The following is a 16,320-nucleotide window of genomic DNA, read 5'->3' on the forward strand; positions in this document are numbered from 1 at the left end:
GACAGATCCTGAAGCTGAGGCTCCAATACTTTGGCCACCTCATGAGAAGAGAAGACTCCCTGGAAAAGACCCTGATGTTGGGAAAGATGGAGGGCACAAGGAGAAGGGGACAACAGAAGACGAGATGGTTGGGCAGTGTTCTCGAAGCTACCAGCATGAGTTTGACCGAACTGCGGGAGGCAGTGGAAGACAGGAGTGCCTGGCGTGCTCTGGTCCGTGGGGTCATGAAGAGTCGGACACGACTAAACGACTAAACAACAACAACAAATTTAGCCTTCCCAGTCTCCCTCTGCCTCTTCCTATATACAGCATATCCATGCATGTTGAGCCTCTCTCTCAAACCCAGCTCTTTTCTCCTTATACTAATACCCCGAGGCAACAAGCAAGCACCAGAAGTTCCCATCCCTCTCTTTCCTCTATTTGCTGGACACCTGTCTTTAAGTTTCAGGCCAGAGACTTTAAGGAATCAGTCATGGCTCCAGGCTATGCTTGCAGGCCTATTCAAGCAACTCTCCTTAGTAAACTCTGGTGAATCTGGAGGCTTGTCTTCAGGCAAAAAGCAGGAGACATTTCAAATGAAAGCCGAAATAATTCAACAAGACTTAACAGCAACAAAAAGTAGGGGTCATTTGCACTACTCTAAATATTTTACAGGGAGAGAGAGCATCTGTCTGATACAGTGGTACCTCGGGTTAAGAACTTAATTCGTTCTGGAGGTCCGTTCTTAACCTGAAACTGTTCTTAACCTGAGGTACCACTTTAGCTAATGGGACCTCCCGTTGCGATTTCTGTTCTCATCCTGAGATAAAGTTCTTAACTCGAGGTACTATTTCTGGGTTAGCATTTGTAACCTGAAGCATCTGTAACCCGAGGTGCCACTGTATAGGTAAAAGGTAAAGAACCAATGGACGGTTAAGTCCAGTCAAAGACGACCATGGGGTAATAATAATAATAATAATAATAATAATAATAATAATAATAATTTATTTATACCCTGCCCATCTGGCTGGGTTTTCCCAGCCACTCTGGGCGGCTTCCAACAAAACACTAAAATACAATAACCTATTAAACATTAAAAGCTTCCCTAAACAGGGCTGCCTTCAGATGTATTCTAAAAGTCTGGTAGCTGTTGTTCTCTTTGACATCTGGTGGGAGGGCATTCCACAGGGTGGGTGAAACTACCGAGAAGGCCCTCTGCCTGGTTCCCTGTAACTTGTGGGGCTCATCTCATTTTCAGGCTGAGGGAACCGGCATTTGTCCACAGACAGCTTCTGGCACACCGGAACACCGTGACTGGAACATCGTGACGGAGAGCACACGGAAACGCTGTTTACCTTCCATACCTATTTATCTACTTGCACTGGTGTGCTTTTGAACTGCTAGGTTGACAGGAGCTGGGGCAGAGCAACGGGAGCTCACCCCGTGGCGGGGATTCGAACTGTCCACCTTCTGATCGGCAAGCCCAAGAGGCTCAGCGGTTTAGACCACAGCGCCATCCACATCCCTCAGTCTAATATAAGGCCTGTAGCTCAGTGGTAGTGCATAGGCTTAGCATGCAGAAGGTCCCAGGTTCAATCCCTGGCACCAGCAAGTAGTAATGGGAATGTCCTCCATTTGAAACCCTGGAGACCCATTGCTAGGGATAATTCTTTTCTAAAACATCGTTTTTTTCATTGTCCTTTATTGAAAGATTTTTGGCAGAAGGTAATGGAAACTATCAACAGAACTCTATGGAACAACCTTACATTTACAGAGCAAAATATCCGCTTGAATTATACCCAGCACGTGGAACCTTACAAAAGGGCAATACGAGTGGACTCTCCATGCCCTTACCACAGCAAAAAGACTCATACTGATGAATTGGAAAAATAAAAATGCGGCTCCTTTCTACGATCGGATTGAAGCCTTATGCGAACTCGCAACATATGAACAACCTGCATATAACTGCAAACTTGCCATGAACAAATTCAATAATATTTGGAATCCATTCTTACAAATACTGTAATTGGTTAAGATGTGGTAAAGTACAATAACAACCTTGTAAAGTATACAGTTTTGGGTTTCCACCCCTCCCCTCTTTATTTTCCCTTCTACACGGGTCCTGTTTCTCTTTTTCTCTCTTTTACTTACGTCTCACCATGTTTAGTGCACATATAATTATGTACTTTTTGAACTTTCAATAAAGATTTCAAAAAACAAAAAGAAAAAGAAAAACATCTTGTTGTGAACAACTATATGATAGAAGCGATAAAAGACAACATTTATTACTAGGATGCTGTGTTTCATCTAGAACGCAAGCATTCTACAGAAGCGGATTTTAACATCATAGAATAAATGTATTCCAAACTCACCGGCCATTGTCGCGGCCTACACCCCAGACTCGGATGCTTACGATGGGCTGTGAATGAAGAATACTGCGATCCATGGGGTCAACCAAATTTAGCATGTCGTTCTCCAGGATAAGATACATGTCCTTTCCCTGATCAAGAGAAGAGCAAAAACAGCTATAATCTCTTACTCACTCAAAGAAGCGTTTGCCCCTATGTAATGCTAATTCAGGTGGCTTTGCCCCACCACGCAAGATGCTACTAAGAAAGGTATTTGCGGGATGCTTAAGCTGCAAACAACCTTTCTCCCTCCTCTATGTGACATCAGATATATAAAAGGATGTCACATAGAGGAGGGAGAAAGGTTGTTTTCTGCTGCTCCAGAGAAGCGGACATGGAGCAATGGTTCCAAACTACAAGAAAGAAGATTCCACCTAAACATTAGGAAAAACTTCCTGACAGTAAGAGCCGTTCGACAGTGGAATTTGCTGCCAAGGAGTGTGGTGGAGTCTCCTTCTTTGGAGGTCTTTAAGCAGAGGCTTGACAACCATATGTCAGGAGTGCTCTGATGGTGTTTCCTGCTTGGCAGGGGGTTGGACTCGATGGCCCTTGTGGTCTCTTCCAACCCTATGATTCTATGATTCTAAGCGTTCCTCCACCCACTTAAGTCTCTTCCACTCTTCCATATAATATGAGAACGGAGGGTTAAAGGAAGCAACATCTCATGTAATGCGGTCATTATTTATAAATTATGACCATGGCTGCTAATGCAGGTGGCTTTAAAGAGTTAGGGGGTGAGGGGACAGCAGGAGCTATGGAGCCTATGTTATCTCTGGATAACATGCTTGAAATGAGCAACAAGGGTGAACTTACACCCTTGGACTACATGGGATGCTTGTAATTCTTATGTTTTTATAAAAGGGAAGCACCCATATTACCTTTTCAACTCAAGAGACCACAGGTTCTGAGCCCCCTTGTAACCATGCTGGCCTCTAATTACAGGGGGACACGACCCAAGAGCCCCTTCCTAGCACTTAACTTGTCCTGCACTTTGGAAAAGGAAAGAGCCACTGCTGATTCAGATGCACCTCCTTTTTCCTTGCCAGAGCAAACAAGGCCATTGCTCCAAACTAGCTGTTTTACTTCCTTGTTCTTTCTCGACGGTGGCTGCTTTTGCCGAAATATGAAAAGTGCAGGAAAAAGCAGGTGTCACCGATAAAATAACAGAATTATTAGAATGGAGAATCAAATTTCTTGACTTCGCAGAGATGGCAAAATTAACAGCATCAATTAGAGGCTACTCTAATCAAAAAATTAATAAAGAGTGGGAATGCGTTAAGGAATACATGAAAAAAAGTCGCTGCTGGACCTTAAAAATCAATATGCAAAAGTTTAAAAGGCACAAGGAGATAAGATAATATTATATTAAGGATGGAATAACAAATAAAGTGAATAACGCAACAATAGCAAAAATAATAGTAGGTAAAGAAGATTGCACGGGGTGGAGGGAAGTATTGGACTGTGCGGAAGGGAGGTGAAGGGATTAATTGAAACTGTTAAAGATTGGTATAGAATTCAAGAGATTTAAATTTTCATAAAGATTCTATAAGGAAAGCAGCAAGAAATATCAAGTAAAGGTATTGGAGAGGAGATCAGTGTACCGTATTTTTCGCCCTATAAGACGCACCCGCACCATCCCATAAGGCGCACCTAGTTTTTTTGGGGGGGAAATAAAGGGAAAAAAATTATTTCCCCCCCAGGCGCGGGGCTGGGGCGGAGGAGGCCCGCCCGAGCTTCCCCCGACCCCAGCCCCCAAACAGGCAGCTCTCTGCAAGCTGTGGGAGCCCAGCGCTGGCTCCCGCTGCCTGCTGAGAGGTCCGCGAAGCCTGGACGCGCTGAGCTCAGCGCGCGCAGGCTTCAGCACGCACAGGCAACTCTCCGCAAGCAGCGGGAGCGCTCCCGCTGCTTGCTGAGAGGTCCGCGAAGCCTGGATGCGCTGAGCTCAGCGCACGCAGGCTTCAGCATGCAAGCAACTCTCCGCAAGCAGCGGGAGCGCTCCCGCTGCTTGCGGAGAGGTCCGCGAAGCCTGGACACGCTGAGCTCAGCGCGTGCAGGCTTCAGCACGCAGGCAACTCTCCGCAAGCAGCGGGAGCACTCCCGCTGCTTGCGGAGAGGTCCGCAAAGCCTGGAGAGCGAGAGGGGTCGGTGTGCACCAACCCCTCTTGCTCTCCAGGCTTCACCGAAAGCCTGCATTCGCCCCATAGGACGCACACACATTTCCCCTTCATTTTTGGAGGGGAAAAAGTGCGTCCTATAGGGCGAAAAATACGGTAAATGAAAACATGAGACTTATGGTTTTGTTACATATGATTGTATTTTGGAGTTGTCTGTTTATTTTGGAGTTGTTTGTTGTGTATTACGTGAATTATTTTGTATATTATTTTGTATATTATGTGAATAAAATAGTAAAGACTGCAATTAAAAAAAAAGAAAAAAGAAAAAGCAGCTGCCACTAGAGAACGGGGAAGTACGATAAGACAGAGAGATTTCTTACCTCTCCCCAAATGCCAACCGTGTCCCGTATATCGTTTTTACAATAAGAGAGCTGTCGGATGCAATTGTTCACAGCAACGCTGCTTTTCCCAGGAGCCAAATCTTCCTCTGCCATTTCAACCCATCCCAAAGAACGAACCGCAAAGCACTGTAAAGGAATAATGAAAAGGAGTGTTAACCTTTTAGGTCTTAATGGCCTCCGCACGATTGTGTCATATTTTATTTTATGCAAACCCACATTTATGTTGAGGACAGCCGGTGAAGCCTTTATACTGTTGTCATCTTTTGCTCAACAAGGCAAGTTGAGACTACAATCATAGAATTGCAGAATTGGAAGGTACCCTAAGGGTCTTCTAGTCCAACCCCCCTTGCAATGCAAGAATTTCAACAAATGGCCCACCATCAATTTGAAGCCATTCTGGACTCTGCTTAGCTTTGCAAATGTGCTAGCAGTTTTATTGCTGAACCACTAGAACAAAAAATATAACTTTCAAGCCATTTGGCCCCCAAATGACAACTACTGTATTTTTCGCTCCATAGCACGCACCTGACCATAAGACACACCTAGTTTTTAGGAGGGCAATGCAAGAAAAAAAAATATTTTTAAAGGGAGCTCTGAGCAGAGCCTGTATGCATCCCAGGCTCTGCTCAGTGCTCCCTTTCACGTGCCGTGTGGAGCGTGTGTGGCACTTGCAGGCTTTTCCCCAGGAGGGAGAAGGGTGCACGGCTCCTGCGGGCTTTTCTACAAGATGGGGGAATTCCCCCACCTCCCGCAAAAGCCCGCAAGAGCTGCAGGGAGCGTGTGTGTGGCTCTTGGGGGCTTTTCCCGCCTGCCTCCCACCTGCATTCACTCCATAAGATGAACACATGTTCCCTTACTTTTTAGGAGGGAAAAAGTGTGTCTTATGGAACGAAAAATATGGCAAGCCTTCCGTTTTGGCGGCTGTAACCCTTGTTTCAGGAGCCATTTGGTGCCAAGCTTATATACCAGAGTTTCTAACTTTGCTGGGAAATCAGTGTCAGGACTGCAAAAAGCCCTACCCACCTTAGATAGCAATGACAATCTGGGATTGGGAGCAGTGTTCGGAACTCTCATTGTTCTAGGCATATTTTGTGACAGGGAATTTAATCAGAGCAAGCAGTTTCTGAGTTCTGGGTGCAGTACTGAACTGAAGATTTCAGATTAAAACTGCAGAGTGGAAGGAAAGAAGGACCTTTTTCTGCCTCCCCACTTTCAGCTACTCTTTGGAGAATGGAGAAGAGACTCTCTTAAGAATATTAAGAGGATGGGCAGGGGGAGGACTAGATCATGTGAAAAATGAACATAATATTTTAGCTGTTCATTCATTTTCAGCTTTGTATTCTTGTTATAAAAAACACGCCCAGACATTCTGTTGTTGTGCCCATAACCTAGGTTTAAGGTGATATTTAGCTCCTAGCTTTCATATCTCAGTTCCTAACACTGATTGGGAGAGATCTCACATCTGTGTTTTAAAGAAACATATGAGCAGTACAATCAGGGAGAGAGACGCAAAGGTGGGAAAACCATCTTTTCCACTGCCTTGCCAAGTTCACCCTGGCAGAGTAGAAGAGGTGTTTTTCTATCCTAAGGTTAAGAATATTTTGAATCCATGCTTCTCCTCCTCTGCCTTATCCACCTTTTGCTTTTACCAAAGAACTCTGAGAGGGTGATCTAAAATAATCCTATGGCCCTGAGACACCCACCCAGGGACCACAGGACTGCAAACCTTGCTTTCCATATGAAAACGTAACATTTTTATAATACACTTTACAAGGACGGCCGGACAAAGAAATACAAATTGCAAATGAAATTGCATTTGAGAGAACCGGACTTATATGAGACACCTGTCACAATCTTTTACAACACATGACAGTTGATTATAAATGATAAAAACGGAAGGAAGCCGAACTAATGCAGTCGCTGCAGCTTGGGAAAACTGAAGACATATGGCTCCTTTGGCAAGTGAGAGAAAAATGCTAGAGTATATTATTAGTAACTATGGCTTACTATAAAGAGTCTTATGGCAGGTAGGCAACTAAAAAAAATTATTGATTACATCGTAAGCTTTCGTGGACTAATAAATAAATCACTTGGTCTTTAAGGACTCTTAATAGTCTGTTGCAGCAAACAGAAAAATCATATGTGGTTTATGATAAAACTGGTTATTTCTTCAAACTGTAAAATCCCAAGAAATTATACATGTAGTGGTGGAGCACAGACTGAGAGAACAAAGGAAAATATGGAGAATTTAAAGAAGTATTTCAAAGAAATCAAAACTCTTTCAACCCACTCTTATTTTCTTGCCCCTACTGCCTAGGGGCAAATGGGGATTGTCAGCCTGGGAAAGTAGCCCATGTAGAAGAAGGAAAACTCTGATCCTAAACCTCTGCTGCCTTTGGGAGAGGAAGAGGCTAAGGAGTAAACCCTACACAAATCCAGAGTGGCGTCCCTAAGGCCTTGTACACCTCCTTCCGGCAACTCCACAGATAAACTGGTGTCAAACATATTGCTCCGCTTTCCTTTGGACCACACCAGCGAGGCCAAGAGCAGAATCTTGTCATCTGGGCAGCCCAGGACTTCCATGCCCACTGCCTAGGCTTGCGCCCCAGGGAGTTCACTTTGGTGGTGCTAACGCAGCAAAAACAACACAGGAGACTGGTTACAAGTTACCAGTCTCTGCAGCCACAGCAGGCGCCGTGATTCTCCAGTGGCTTAACTTCACTCCTGGTGGTGCACTCCATTGTCTCTTGAGACAGATGGTTGTAACTCCTTCCTTACCTTCAGCTCTCAAATAAATTTTAAAAACCCATCAAGGTAGGGAGAGAGTTGTTGTTGTTTAGTCGTTTAGTCGTGTCCGACTCTTCGTGACCCCATGGACCAGAGCAAGCCAGGCACTCCTGTCTTCCACTGCCTCCCGCAGTTTGGTCAGACTCATGTTTGTAGCTTCAAGAACACTGTCCAACCATCTTGTCCTCTGTTGTCCCCTTCTCCTTGTGCCCTCCATCTTTCCCAACATCAGGGTCTTTTCCAGGGAGTCTTCTCTTCTCATGAGGTGGCCAAAGTATTGGAGCCTCAGCTTCAGGATCTGTCCTTCCAGTGAGCACTCAGGGCTGATTTCCTTAAGAATGGATAGGTTTGATCTTCTTGCAGTCCATGGGACTCTCAAGAGTCCCCTCCAGCACCATAATTCAAAACTATCAATTCTTCAGCAATCAGCCTTCTTTATGGTCCAGCTCTCACTTCCATACATCACTACTGGGAAAACCATGGCTTTAACTATATGGACCTTTGTTGGCATTGTGATGTCTCTGCTTTTTAAGATGCTGTCTAGGGGGAGAGAGTAGCTGCTTCCATTAGGCAGCATTCAACTGGATTGAACTTGTCTTTTAGAAGCTTTAAACCAGTGGTTCCCAACCTTTCTTTGGCCACGCCCCACCTAAGCATCTTTAAAATTCTGATGCCCCTACCCTGTGACATATAATCCTTATTATTCAAAAAGTGAACTCCTTTCAATAAAGTGAACTTATTATTCAAAAAGTGGAGGAAGCCTAAAAGGCCATTCACTGTTAACAACTCATTCTCGAATTACCCCCCCTTAAAAATCAGATTGCTCCGGGGGGGGGGGGGTGCCCCACGTTGGGAACCATGGCTTTAAACGATAGTATACACGTTATTGCTTACAATATGTTTTGTTTGTCTGGCTCTTTGGTTTGAGGAGATGAGGGCAAAGGTGCCCATATCAGTGTAAACTGCAATGCTCAGATACTCTCGCTGCAATAGAAAGCTGGCTCAGTGGCGGAGTAATAAAAATAAATATTTGGAGGACAATGAGCAGATCATCTGACATGCAGAAGCCATTAGGAATAATGCAGAAAGCTTGTTCCTTTAGGCGCCTCCTGCAATCCCCTCTGCTAATGGTGCGCTGGAATAAGAAGCATAGACAGAATATGGAAATAATTTTGTATGTGCTGAAGTTCCCTGACAGCACCGCCTCTGATTTCCTTGCAAGCATATGGGTCAATCAGATAACGGTGGGAAGCTGAGAATCAGCACAGAGAATGTCATCGGTTGTCACAACAAATATTTGCAGCATTCTGAAGGGTAGTTGGGTTTGTTTTTTACTTTTTCGGAACCATTATTTTCACAAATCATTAGTATTAATTTTGGTTACTGTGCTCTGGAGGAAAGGCTGGCAATGCAGTTACCTTGTCTTTATTCGTGGAGGGAAGGGTCAGCCATCCCGCCCCCAGCTCCGGATAGGAAGGTGTGTTGGTTATAGGAATCTTAGTGGTGTTTCACTGCTGAGATATGTTAGCAACAAGGCATGACTGCGGATTTACCCAGCTGAGATGTACACTGTCACTGCCGGTGGCAGCTGCTTCCACACAGCCCGGTGAAGATGTGAATTATGCCCTTAAGAGGTCAATTTTATTTAGATGTGTAGATTTTCCAACATATTGACCGGTTCCAGTATACAGTGGTACCTCAGGTTACATACGCTTCAGGTTACAGACTCCACTAACCCAGAAATATTACCTCGGGTTAAGAACTTTGCTTCAGGATGAGAACAGAAATCGTGCTCTGACGGTGTGGCAGCAGCAGGAGGCCCCATTAGCTAAAGTGGTGCTTCAGGTTAAGAACAGTTTCAAGTTAAGAACGGACCTCCAGAACGAATTAAATACTTAACCTGAGGTACCACTGTACCAGCAAGATCCACAAAAAATAATGTCTTTTAAAATGTAAACATTCTGTGCATTGTCAATATTACCAGAAGCATCCCTAACTATGCATTCAGAAGCCAGTGTGCCATAACAGTTAAGAGTGTTGGGCTAGGACCTGGGAGACACGGGTTCAAATCCCCTTTCGGTCATAAAGCTCACTGGGCGACCTTTGGCCAGTCTCTCTCTCTCAGCCTAACCTACTCCCAGGGTTGCTGTGAGGCTAAATGGGGAGCAGAACCATGCGCACCACCCTGAGCATCTTGGGAGAGAAGGTGGTATATGAATGTTAATAAATAAATAAATAAAAATAAACAACATTAATAAACAGAGTTATAAAATACTGGAATCCACCCCACCCCCATTTCCTTGGGCATCATAGGATTGAGCTATTTGGTTCTCAGACTTCTACAGAATAATAAATATCTATCCAATTTGCACGACTGTCGTGAATCATGTAAAATACGGAGCATATTCTTAATTCTTCACTACTGCTGCCCCCCTGTGACTAACAAGCTATACTGTTGCCAGTATCTAGCATGCACAATGAATTCAGCAATCCTGCAGGGACCTTGAGTGATTTTAGCTGGAGTTCTGCTATAGATGCCTGCCCACGTCGCATAGCTTTGCAATATATCTATATCTATAGATATAGATATATCTGCCATGGGGTGGGGGGCTGGAATGCAAGGAAAGGAAACCTCTAAAGATTTTCAGAGCCAGAATACCTGAAGACAGATGGTTAGCAAGCCTAGGGAATTCCCAGGACTGCTAAACTGAAGGTTAGTGTTTTAGCTTTACATCTTTAAAGTGTTCCATTTTAAATTTAAAATAGACCCCTGCAGCTGATAATCTGGCCAATTTTTTTCCAAATCACTGTGTGTGGTTCTTCACTTTTTTAACTGGCCACCTGCAACCTTCCTTTCCTAGGCATTGGCGGGGGGGGGGGGCGCTTTGCTTCTTTAGGAGTCGAGCAGCTCAGCCAATGGCACAAAGGGAGAGCCTTGGGATCAAGCAGTTTAGCCAATGGCAATCAAAAACACATCTACCTGTGGCATAAGGGTGGTTCACATGATCGCTCCCAAAACTTTTTCCATTGCCATTACTGCAATGCAATATAGATATAAGCCCTAGATTTCTTGGTAATGTTTATTTGAAATTGAAATATATTGAAATACTTTATTGTCACTTGTACAATTTGTATACAGTGAGATTACACGAGCACCCCCCACTCAGCTCTCTTAGTCTTAATTCCCCTCGTTTACTGATGCACACCCACCGAACCCGAAAGTCAGCTACCCTGTTGTTATCTTTTCATTCAGCAGCCTAACAGCCCACAGATAGAAGCTGTTCTTTACCCTGTTGGTGCGACTAATCATGCTTCTATATCTTCTGCCTGAGGACAGAAGATCAAGAAAGTGCCAGCCAGGGTGTGAATTGTCCCTGAGAATTTTCCTCACTCTCCTGAGGCAACATTCTTCCGCTATTTCATCCAGTGGATTCACGGGACAGCCCATAATATCTTGTGCAGTATTCACCACCCTCTGTAGGCACTTCCTATCAGATGATGTCAAACCAGTGTACCACACCGTGATGCAGTATGAAAGGACACTTTCTATTGTGGACCAGTAGAAGATCATCAGGTGTTGATTGACATTGTTCTTCCGCAAGACTCTGAGGAGATGGAGTCTCTGTTGGGCTTTCTTAACCACCTGGGTTGTATTTATTTTCCAAGTAAGGTCTTCACTGAAATAAACTCCTAGGAATTTAAAGGAAGAGACTCTCCCCACACAACCCTCCCCAAGGTACTGCGGGGCTAGTTCTCTCTTCCTCCGAAAATCCCAACACCATTTCCTTTGTCTTGCTGATATTAAGGTGCAAGTTGTTCCCTAGGCACCATGTAATGCAATATAGATATACCGTATTTTTCGCCCCATAAGGTGCACCAGCCCATAGGACGCACCTAGTTTTTTTGGGGGAAATAAAGAACAAAATTCTTATTTCCCCCCCCCCAGGCGCGGGGCAGGGGCAGGAAGCTGTCCCCCGAGCTTGCGGGGCTGGCAATGGGGAGGAGCAGGCTTCTCCCACCGCCAGCCTTCTAACCAAGTTGAGGGACAGCGGGATGGCGGCGTTCCGCCTCCCCGCTGTCCCCCGAGCTTGTGGGGCTGGCAGTGGGGCTCTCCTGAAGCCTGGAGAGCAAGAGGGGTCAGTGCGCACCGACCCCTCTCGCTCTCCAGGCTTCAGCGAAAGCCTGCATTCACCCCTTAGGACGGACACACATTTCCCCTTCATTTTTGGAGGGGAAAAAGTCCGTCCTATTGGGCGAAAAATACGGTAAACCCTTGATTTCTTGGTAATGTTTATTTATCTACCTGGTAAAGAATCCTGCATGCAGTTCTACCAAACAGAAATATTGGTTTTCATTTTCCCAGATAGCTTTGAGCTTGGGGGCAAAAACTAATAAGACTGAACAAGTTCCGCTAACCCAGAAATAGCACCTCGGGTCAAGAACTCTGCTTCAGGATGAGAACAGAAATCCCACAGCAGCAGCGGGAGGCCCCATTAGCTAAAGTGGTACCTCAGATTAAGAACAGTTTCAGGTTAAGAATGGACCTATGGAACGAATTAAGTTCTTAACCCGAGGTTACACTGTATATTTCTGATTGTGTGTTGTTCTTCCCACAAATTCAAATCTCGCCTCTGGACCTGCCGTGAATTTATAAGGGGACCTTAGGCAAGCAACATATTCTCAGCCTTAGCAGCCAACCACCAACATAGGTTATTGAAGCTGTCCTACATAATATGGGGACAACATCGATAACCTATAGGCATTGGAAGGACTACAATTTTGTAAAATGCTTTGAACACTCTGAAGAATTACATAAATGGGAAATATTTGTTACTACTGTTACATAAACAATGTGCTATCTACACATTTTTTTTCATCCCTTACCATGCAACCACTGCTCTGGAAAACCTTTGGTAGGTCCTGATCTCCCATTTGCAACTAAATACTATATATTTTAGAAAAACACCCCTCTTATTTCACATAGAAAAGGGTGGTTCCTTATATGTACACTCTACGCAAGCCATTACATTATTTAAGAAGTCCTTTCATTACAGAACGCTGAACAGATGTATCTGAGGAGCTGCATTTAGGTCAGAAAATTAACTACTCAGGCATCACAATCTAGAGGACTCCTCAATCTCAGAGCAGAAGATTAAGCAATTTCCCCACTGCAAGAAAACGTATACACCAGCTAGACTGAACAATATTTAGAACAGCTTCCCCTGGCACTGATATAGAGATTAAAAACTAGAAAATGTCAAACAGATTGCACATGCAAAAGAGGAGCGGGAAGGGAAGAGGCGACCCTTTACTTCTGTGGAGAACCAAAAAGATATTCATTTACTTGACTGGACCAGATTTAAATGGACCTCTTACCTTCAAGAAGTCCTCGGACTCTTTTATCTCATTAAAATTCCAAATCACTTAATCTAAAAGGTCCAAACATATTTTATTTTATTTTATTCCCATTTCACCATTTCCACTGAAGACTCGGTTCACAAATTAACATTTATTATTATTATTAAGATGACCTCCACCATACAGAATCAAAGCAGATGTTTAGAAAACATCTGCACAATGAAAGGGAAGGCAGAATCAAAGAAGCTATGGCACAGAGGACCAAATCTCTAGTGGTATTGCAGGTATTATTAAAACAGAAACAAAAAACTTGTTTTCATGAATAGCGTGCATTTACTTGCAGTTAAATATGTAATATTCCCTCTTTATTTTAACTGCGATGCTCTAAGGACTTTGAAACATCCCCTATTCCTTTCTGCTCTTCATGAAGGTGTTTTGTAGGTTGAATGATATCTGAAGTGGCATTTTATTGTTGCTGGCTTTAAAAAAAACCCAATGCAGGCCCTGAGCCAAGTATTTACACAAACAGAGAACTGGGCTGTCCAAAGGTGCATAACAGCAGACATGTTTATTAAGATGGGTTAATTGAAGCACACAGATCTCTTAAATACAACATTTCAAAAGGCTATGCATTTGCTGCATGTTTTAAATTTAAAAGCATGTCTCATATTTACCAACATTTTATTTTAAAAAGAGATTTTTAAAATAAGAACCATTAGCTACAGACCTTCACAGAATCAGCCACTGAGATATCAGATTTTCCAAATCATGTTTTAAGACAGAGGGTCGATTTAAATACAGCATTACAACTCACACTGCAGCCGAGACTCTTCAACACTCAAACCTGTTATTGATGTTGCTGGTAAACTGGTCCAGCAATATTTCATATAGACAGCAAACCGTCAACAACAAGGTCACAAAATGTACTAGCGTAACCCTTACCTCCACCTTCCCAATGTTGCCTGTATTTGTTTGTAGAATAGTCAATACATCTGTCCAAAAATGTGTTATTTTTTATACAACTTCCAAAGATGTGTATTAAATCCACGTTAATTGCCTTATACTTATAACAATGCATGTTTCAGCCAAAATGTTTACTAATTCTGTCCTTTACTTTCAGTTCCTTTGCTAATGATCCCTAGCATGGAATTTGCCTTTTTCACAGCTGCCACACACTGACTGCTAGATATTTTATGGCACCACGAACGGTAAATATGTACTTTTTTTAGTGAGTAACAATCTCCTCCTAGTTGCCAGGCAAAGATTAACAAATGGTGGATTTCCCCCTGTTGGATCACAAATAGTTTACATAAGTACATGTAGGCAGGTGTTAAAAACCACTGTAAAACAGTCTATAATTAGTATCTGACCCAGCATAAATTGGATAAAAAATTTGGAGATAATATTAATACATGTTAGCAATCTAATAGAGTTTTTCCATACGTTATGGTCCAACCAAATAATAAAGTCTTATTGGATTCAGATTTTTAAAAACCAATAACTAATGACAGTGTACAAAGTGTCATTGTGTCCTTTAGTTGCTATTATTGGATTTATAAGATGAAGTGGTTACAATTTAACAATTCTGACAGCAGCCCAAATAAAAACTGCAAAACAACAACAACAACCCAAAACTGGTTGTTGAAGATTGAAGTCTCTAAAATGAAACAACGTATCACTAAAGTATGGCACATTGCAAAGACCCAATCCAATTTAGTAATGAATAGGCCAAGAAAAATGAAAGAATATCAATACATAAAGAGGACTCTGCATCTGAAAAAGTGAGTTCTGGATTAGGAAAGCTGGTTGGCACCATTTATCCTTAAGGTGTCGCAGTACTGATAGACTTCTTCAACAAATGCTCAAATTCATTAATAAGATTGTATGTTCAATTGTAAAACAGCACTATGAACCCACTCCATATGTTTTCTCTGTCCTTTCCCTTCAAAACGTTGTCTGGAAAGCCTAACTCTGGTGTTAACAATCTCCCTAAAAATTAAGACACCACACGACTGAAGCTTTGGGTGGCATCCAAAGCATATATTTACTTTGAATTGTTTTGCATGTCGCTACGCTACAGTAATGGGCAAGTCCAAGCAGAGAGGTTGGCAAAATATTTGATGTTATAGACTGGTAACTTCTGTGGATTTGGCGAGGTCGGCATTTGTGGTCTTGGAGTCAGTGATGTTTAGTTTGCCTTGGGAGCCAATAGAGCAAACATGGCTATATATTCCGTTAGGACAGAAAACGTACAACAAAATAATGCACATATTGTTCAAAATGCCACTACCAATGTGGAGTCAGTCCAAAGAACAGATCTGAAATGCATTAACTCTGGCAGCCCATGTCAAGCTCAAACTGCTCCCAAAATTGAATCTGACAGAGATGCTGTTTGGATTTCGTCTTTCCAATTCCCCCACCTCCCAGGTATATGTGTACAGGATTGCATCAGATTTAAAAACCAAATCCTGCAGCAATGTGGGTAACATTTAATTAGCTATATCCTGCTCTAAATTTCTTCATCTTCTTCTTTTGCATCAATATTTATGCAAGGTTGCACAGTGATCTTTTCAAAAGTAAAACAGTCTTTGTATTCTGTGAAGATGTCTTGCAGATGTCCACAAGGTGGCAGCAACACCCATTTGCAAAATAAAAATAAAAATGTGCTTTCTCTAAAATTCCTACATTAACTAGAACTTCGTCACCCCAACCACCCCTTCTCTGCCCATGCTGCTAGATCAGTTGAAGTCAGCCCTGTGGTTAGAATGGCAGAAGCCAACAATAAGAGCACAAGCTGTTCCCCTGAGCAAGCTGGCCCACACCTTTTCTATAGGTCCAAACTAGAAACCTTTCCTCTGGGTCAACCTCAGAGTCTTTGGTTTTTAGAAAATCCCCTGCAGCAGGCGTGGCCTGCTGCTGTGGGGAGTATCCCATTGGGCCCACATTGGGCTCCCTTGTATCGACCCCTCCTCCAGTTCACCTCCAGGCGAACAGGGTTAAAATCAATTAAAAGTCGATTTAGATCTGCAGAGGTCCAGAGATGGCTGGCTGACCTGTGGCCATCTTAACCTCAGAGTCAGTTTTATCAGAGGGGAGGAAGGAACAATACGCAAAACGAGCTCGGAGAGCTGTGAAGAGCCATGGAATTGCCAGCCATAACATTAGAAATACCCTAAGTACGAAAGGGGACGCGGGTAGCACTGTGGGTTAAGCCACAGAGCCTATGGCTTGCTGATCAGAAGGTTGGCAGTTCGAATCCCCACAACAGGGTGA

The 16,320-nt window shown here is 43.3% G+C and overlaps 1 protein-coding gene across 8 annotated transcripts in view; it reads right to left on the minus strand.

Moving 5' to 3' along the window:
• APBB2 (amyloid beta precursor protein binding family B member 2) overlaps positions 1 to 16,320 on the minus strand; it is a 112,263-nt gene that overhangs the window by 43,582 nt on the left and 52,361 nt on the right. For all 8 annotated transcript variants that reach the window (XM_079989691.1, XM_079989690.1, XM_079989688.1 and 5 more), the window contains 2 exons: positions 4,882 to 5,028; positions 2,352 to 2,479 (listed from right to left, as the gene is read on the minus strand). In XM_079989691.1, coding sequence (XP_079845817.1) covers positions 2,352 to 2,479; positions 4,882 to 5,028 — 275 coding nt within the window. The remainder of the gene's footprint in view (positions 1 to 2,351; positions 2,480 to 4,881; positions 5,029 to 16,320) is intronic.

This window comes from Podarcis cretensis, assembly GCF_951804945.1.
Source record: "Podarcis cretensis genome assembly, chromosome: 9".
NCBI lineage: Eukaryota > Metazoa > Chordata > Lepidosauria > Squamata > Lacertidae > Podarcis > Podarcis cretensis.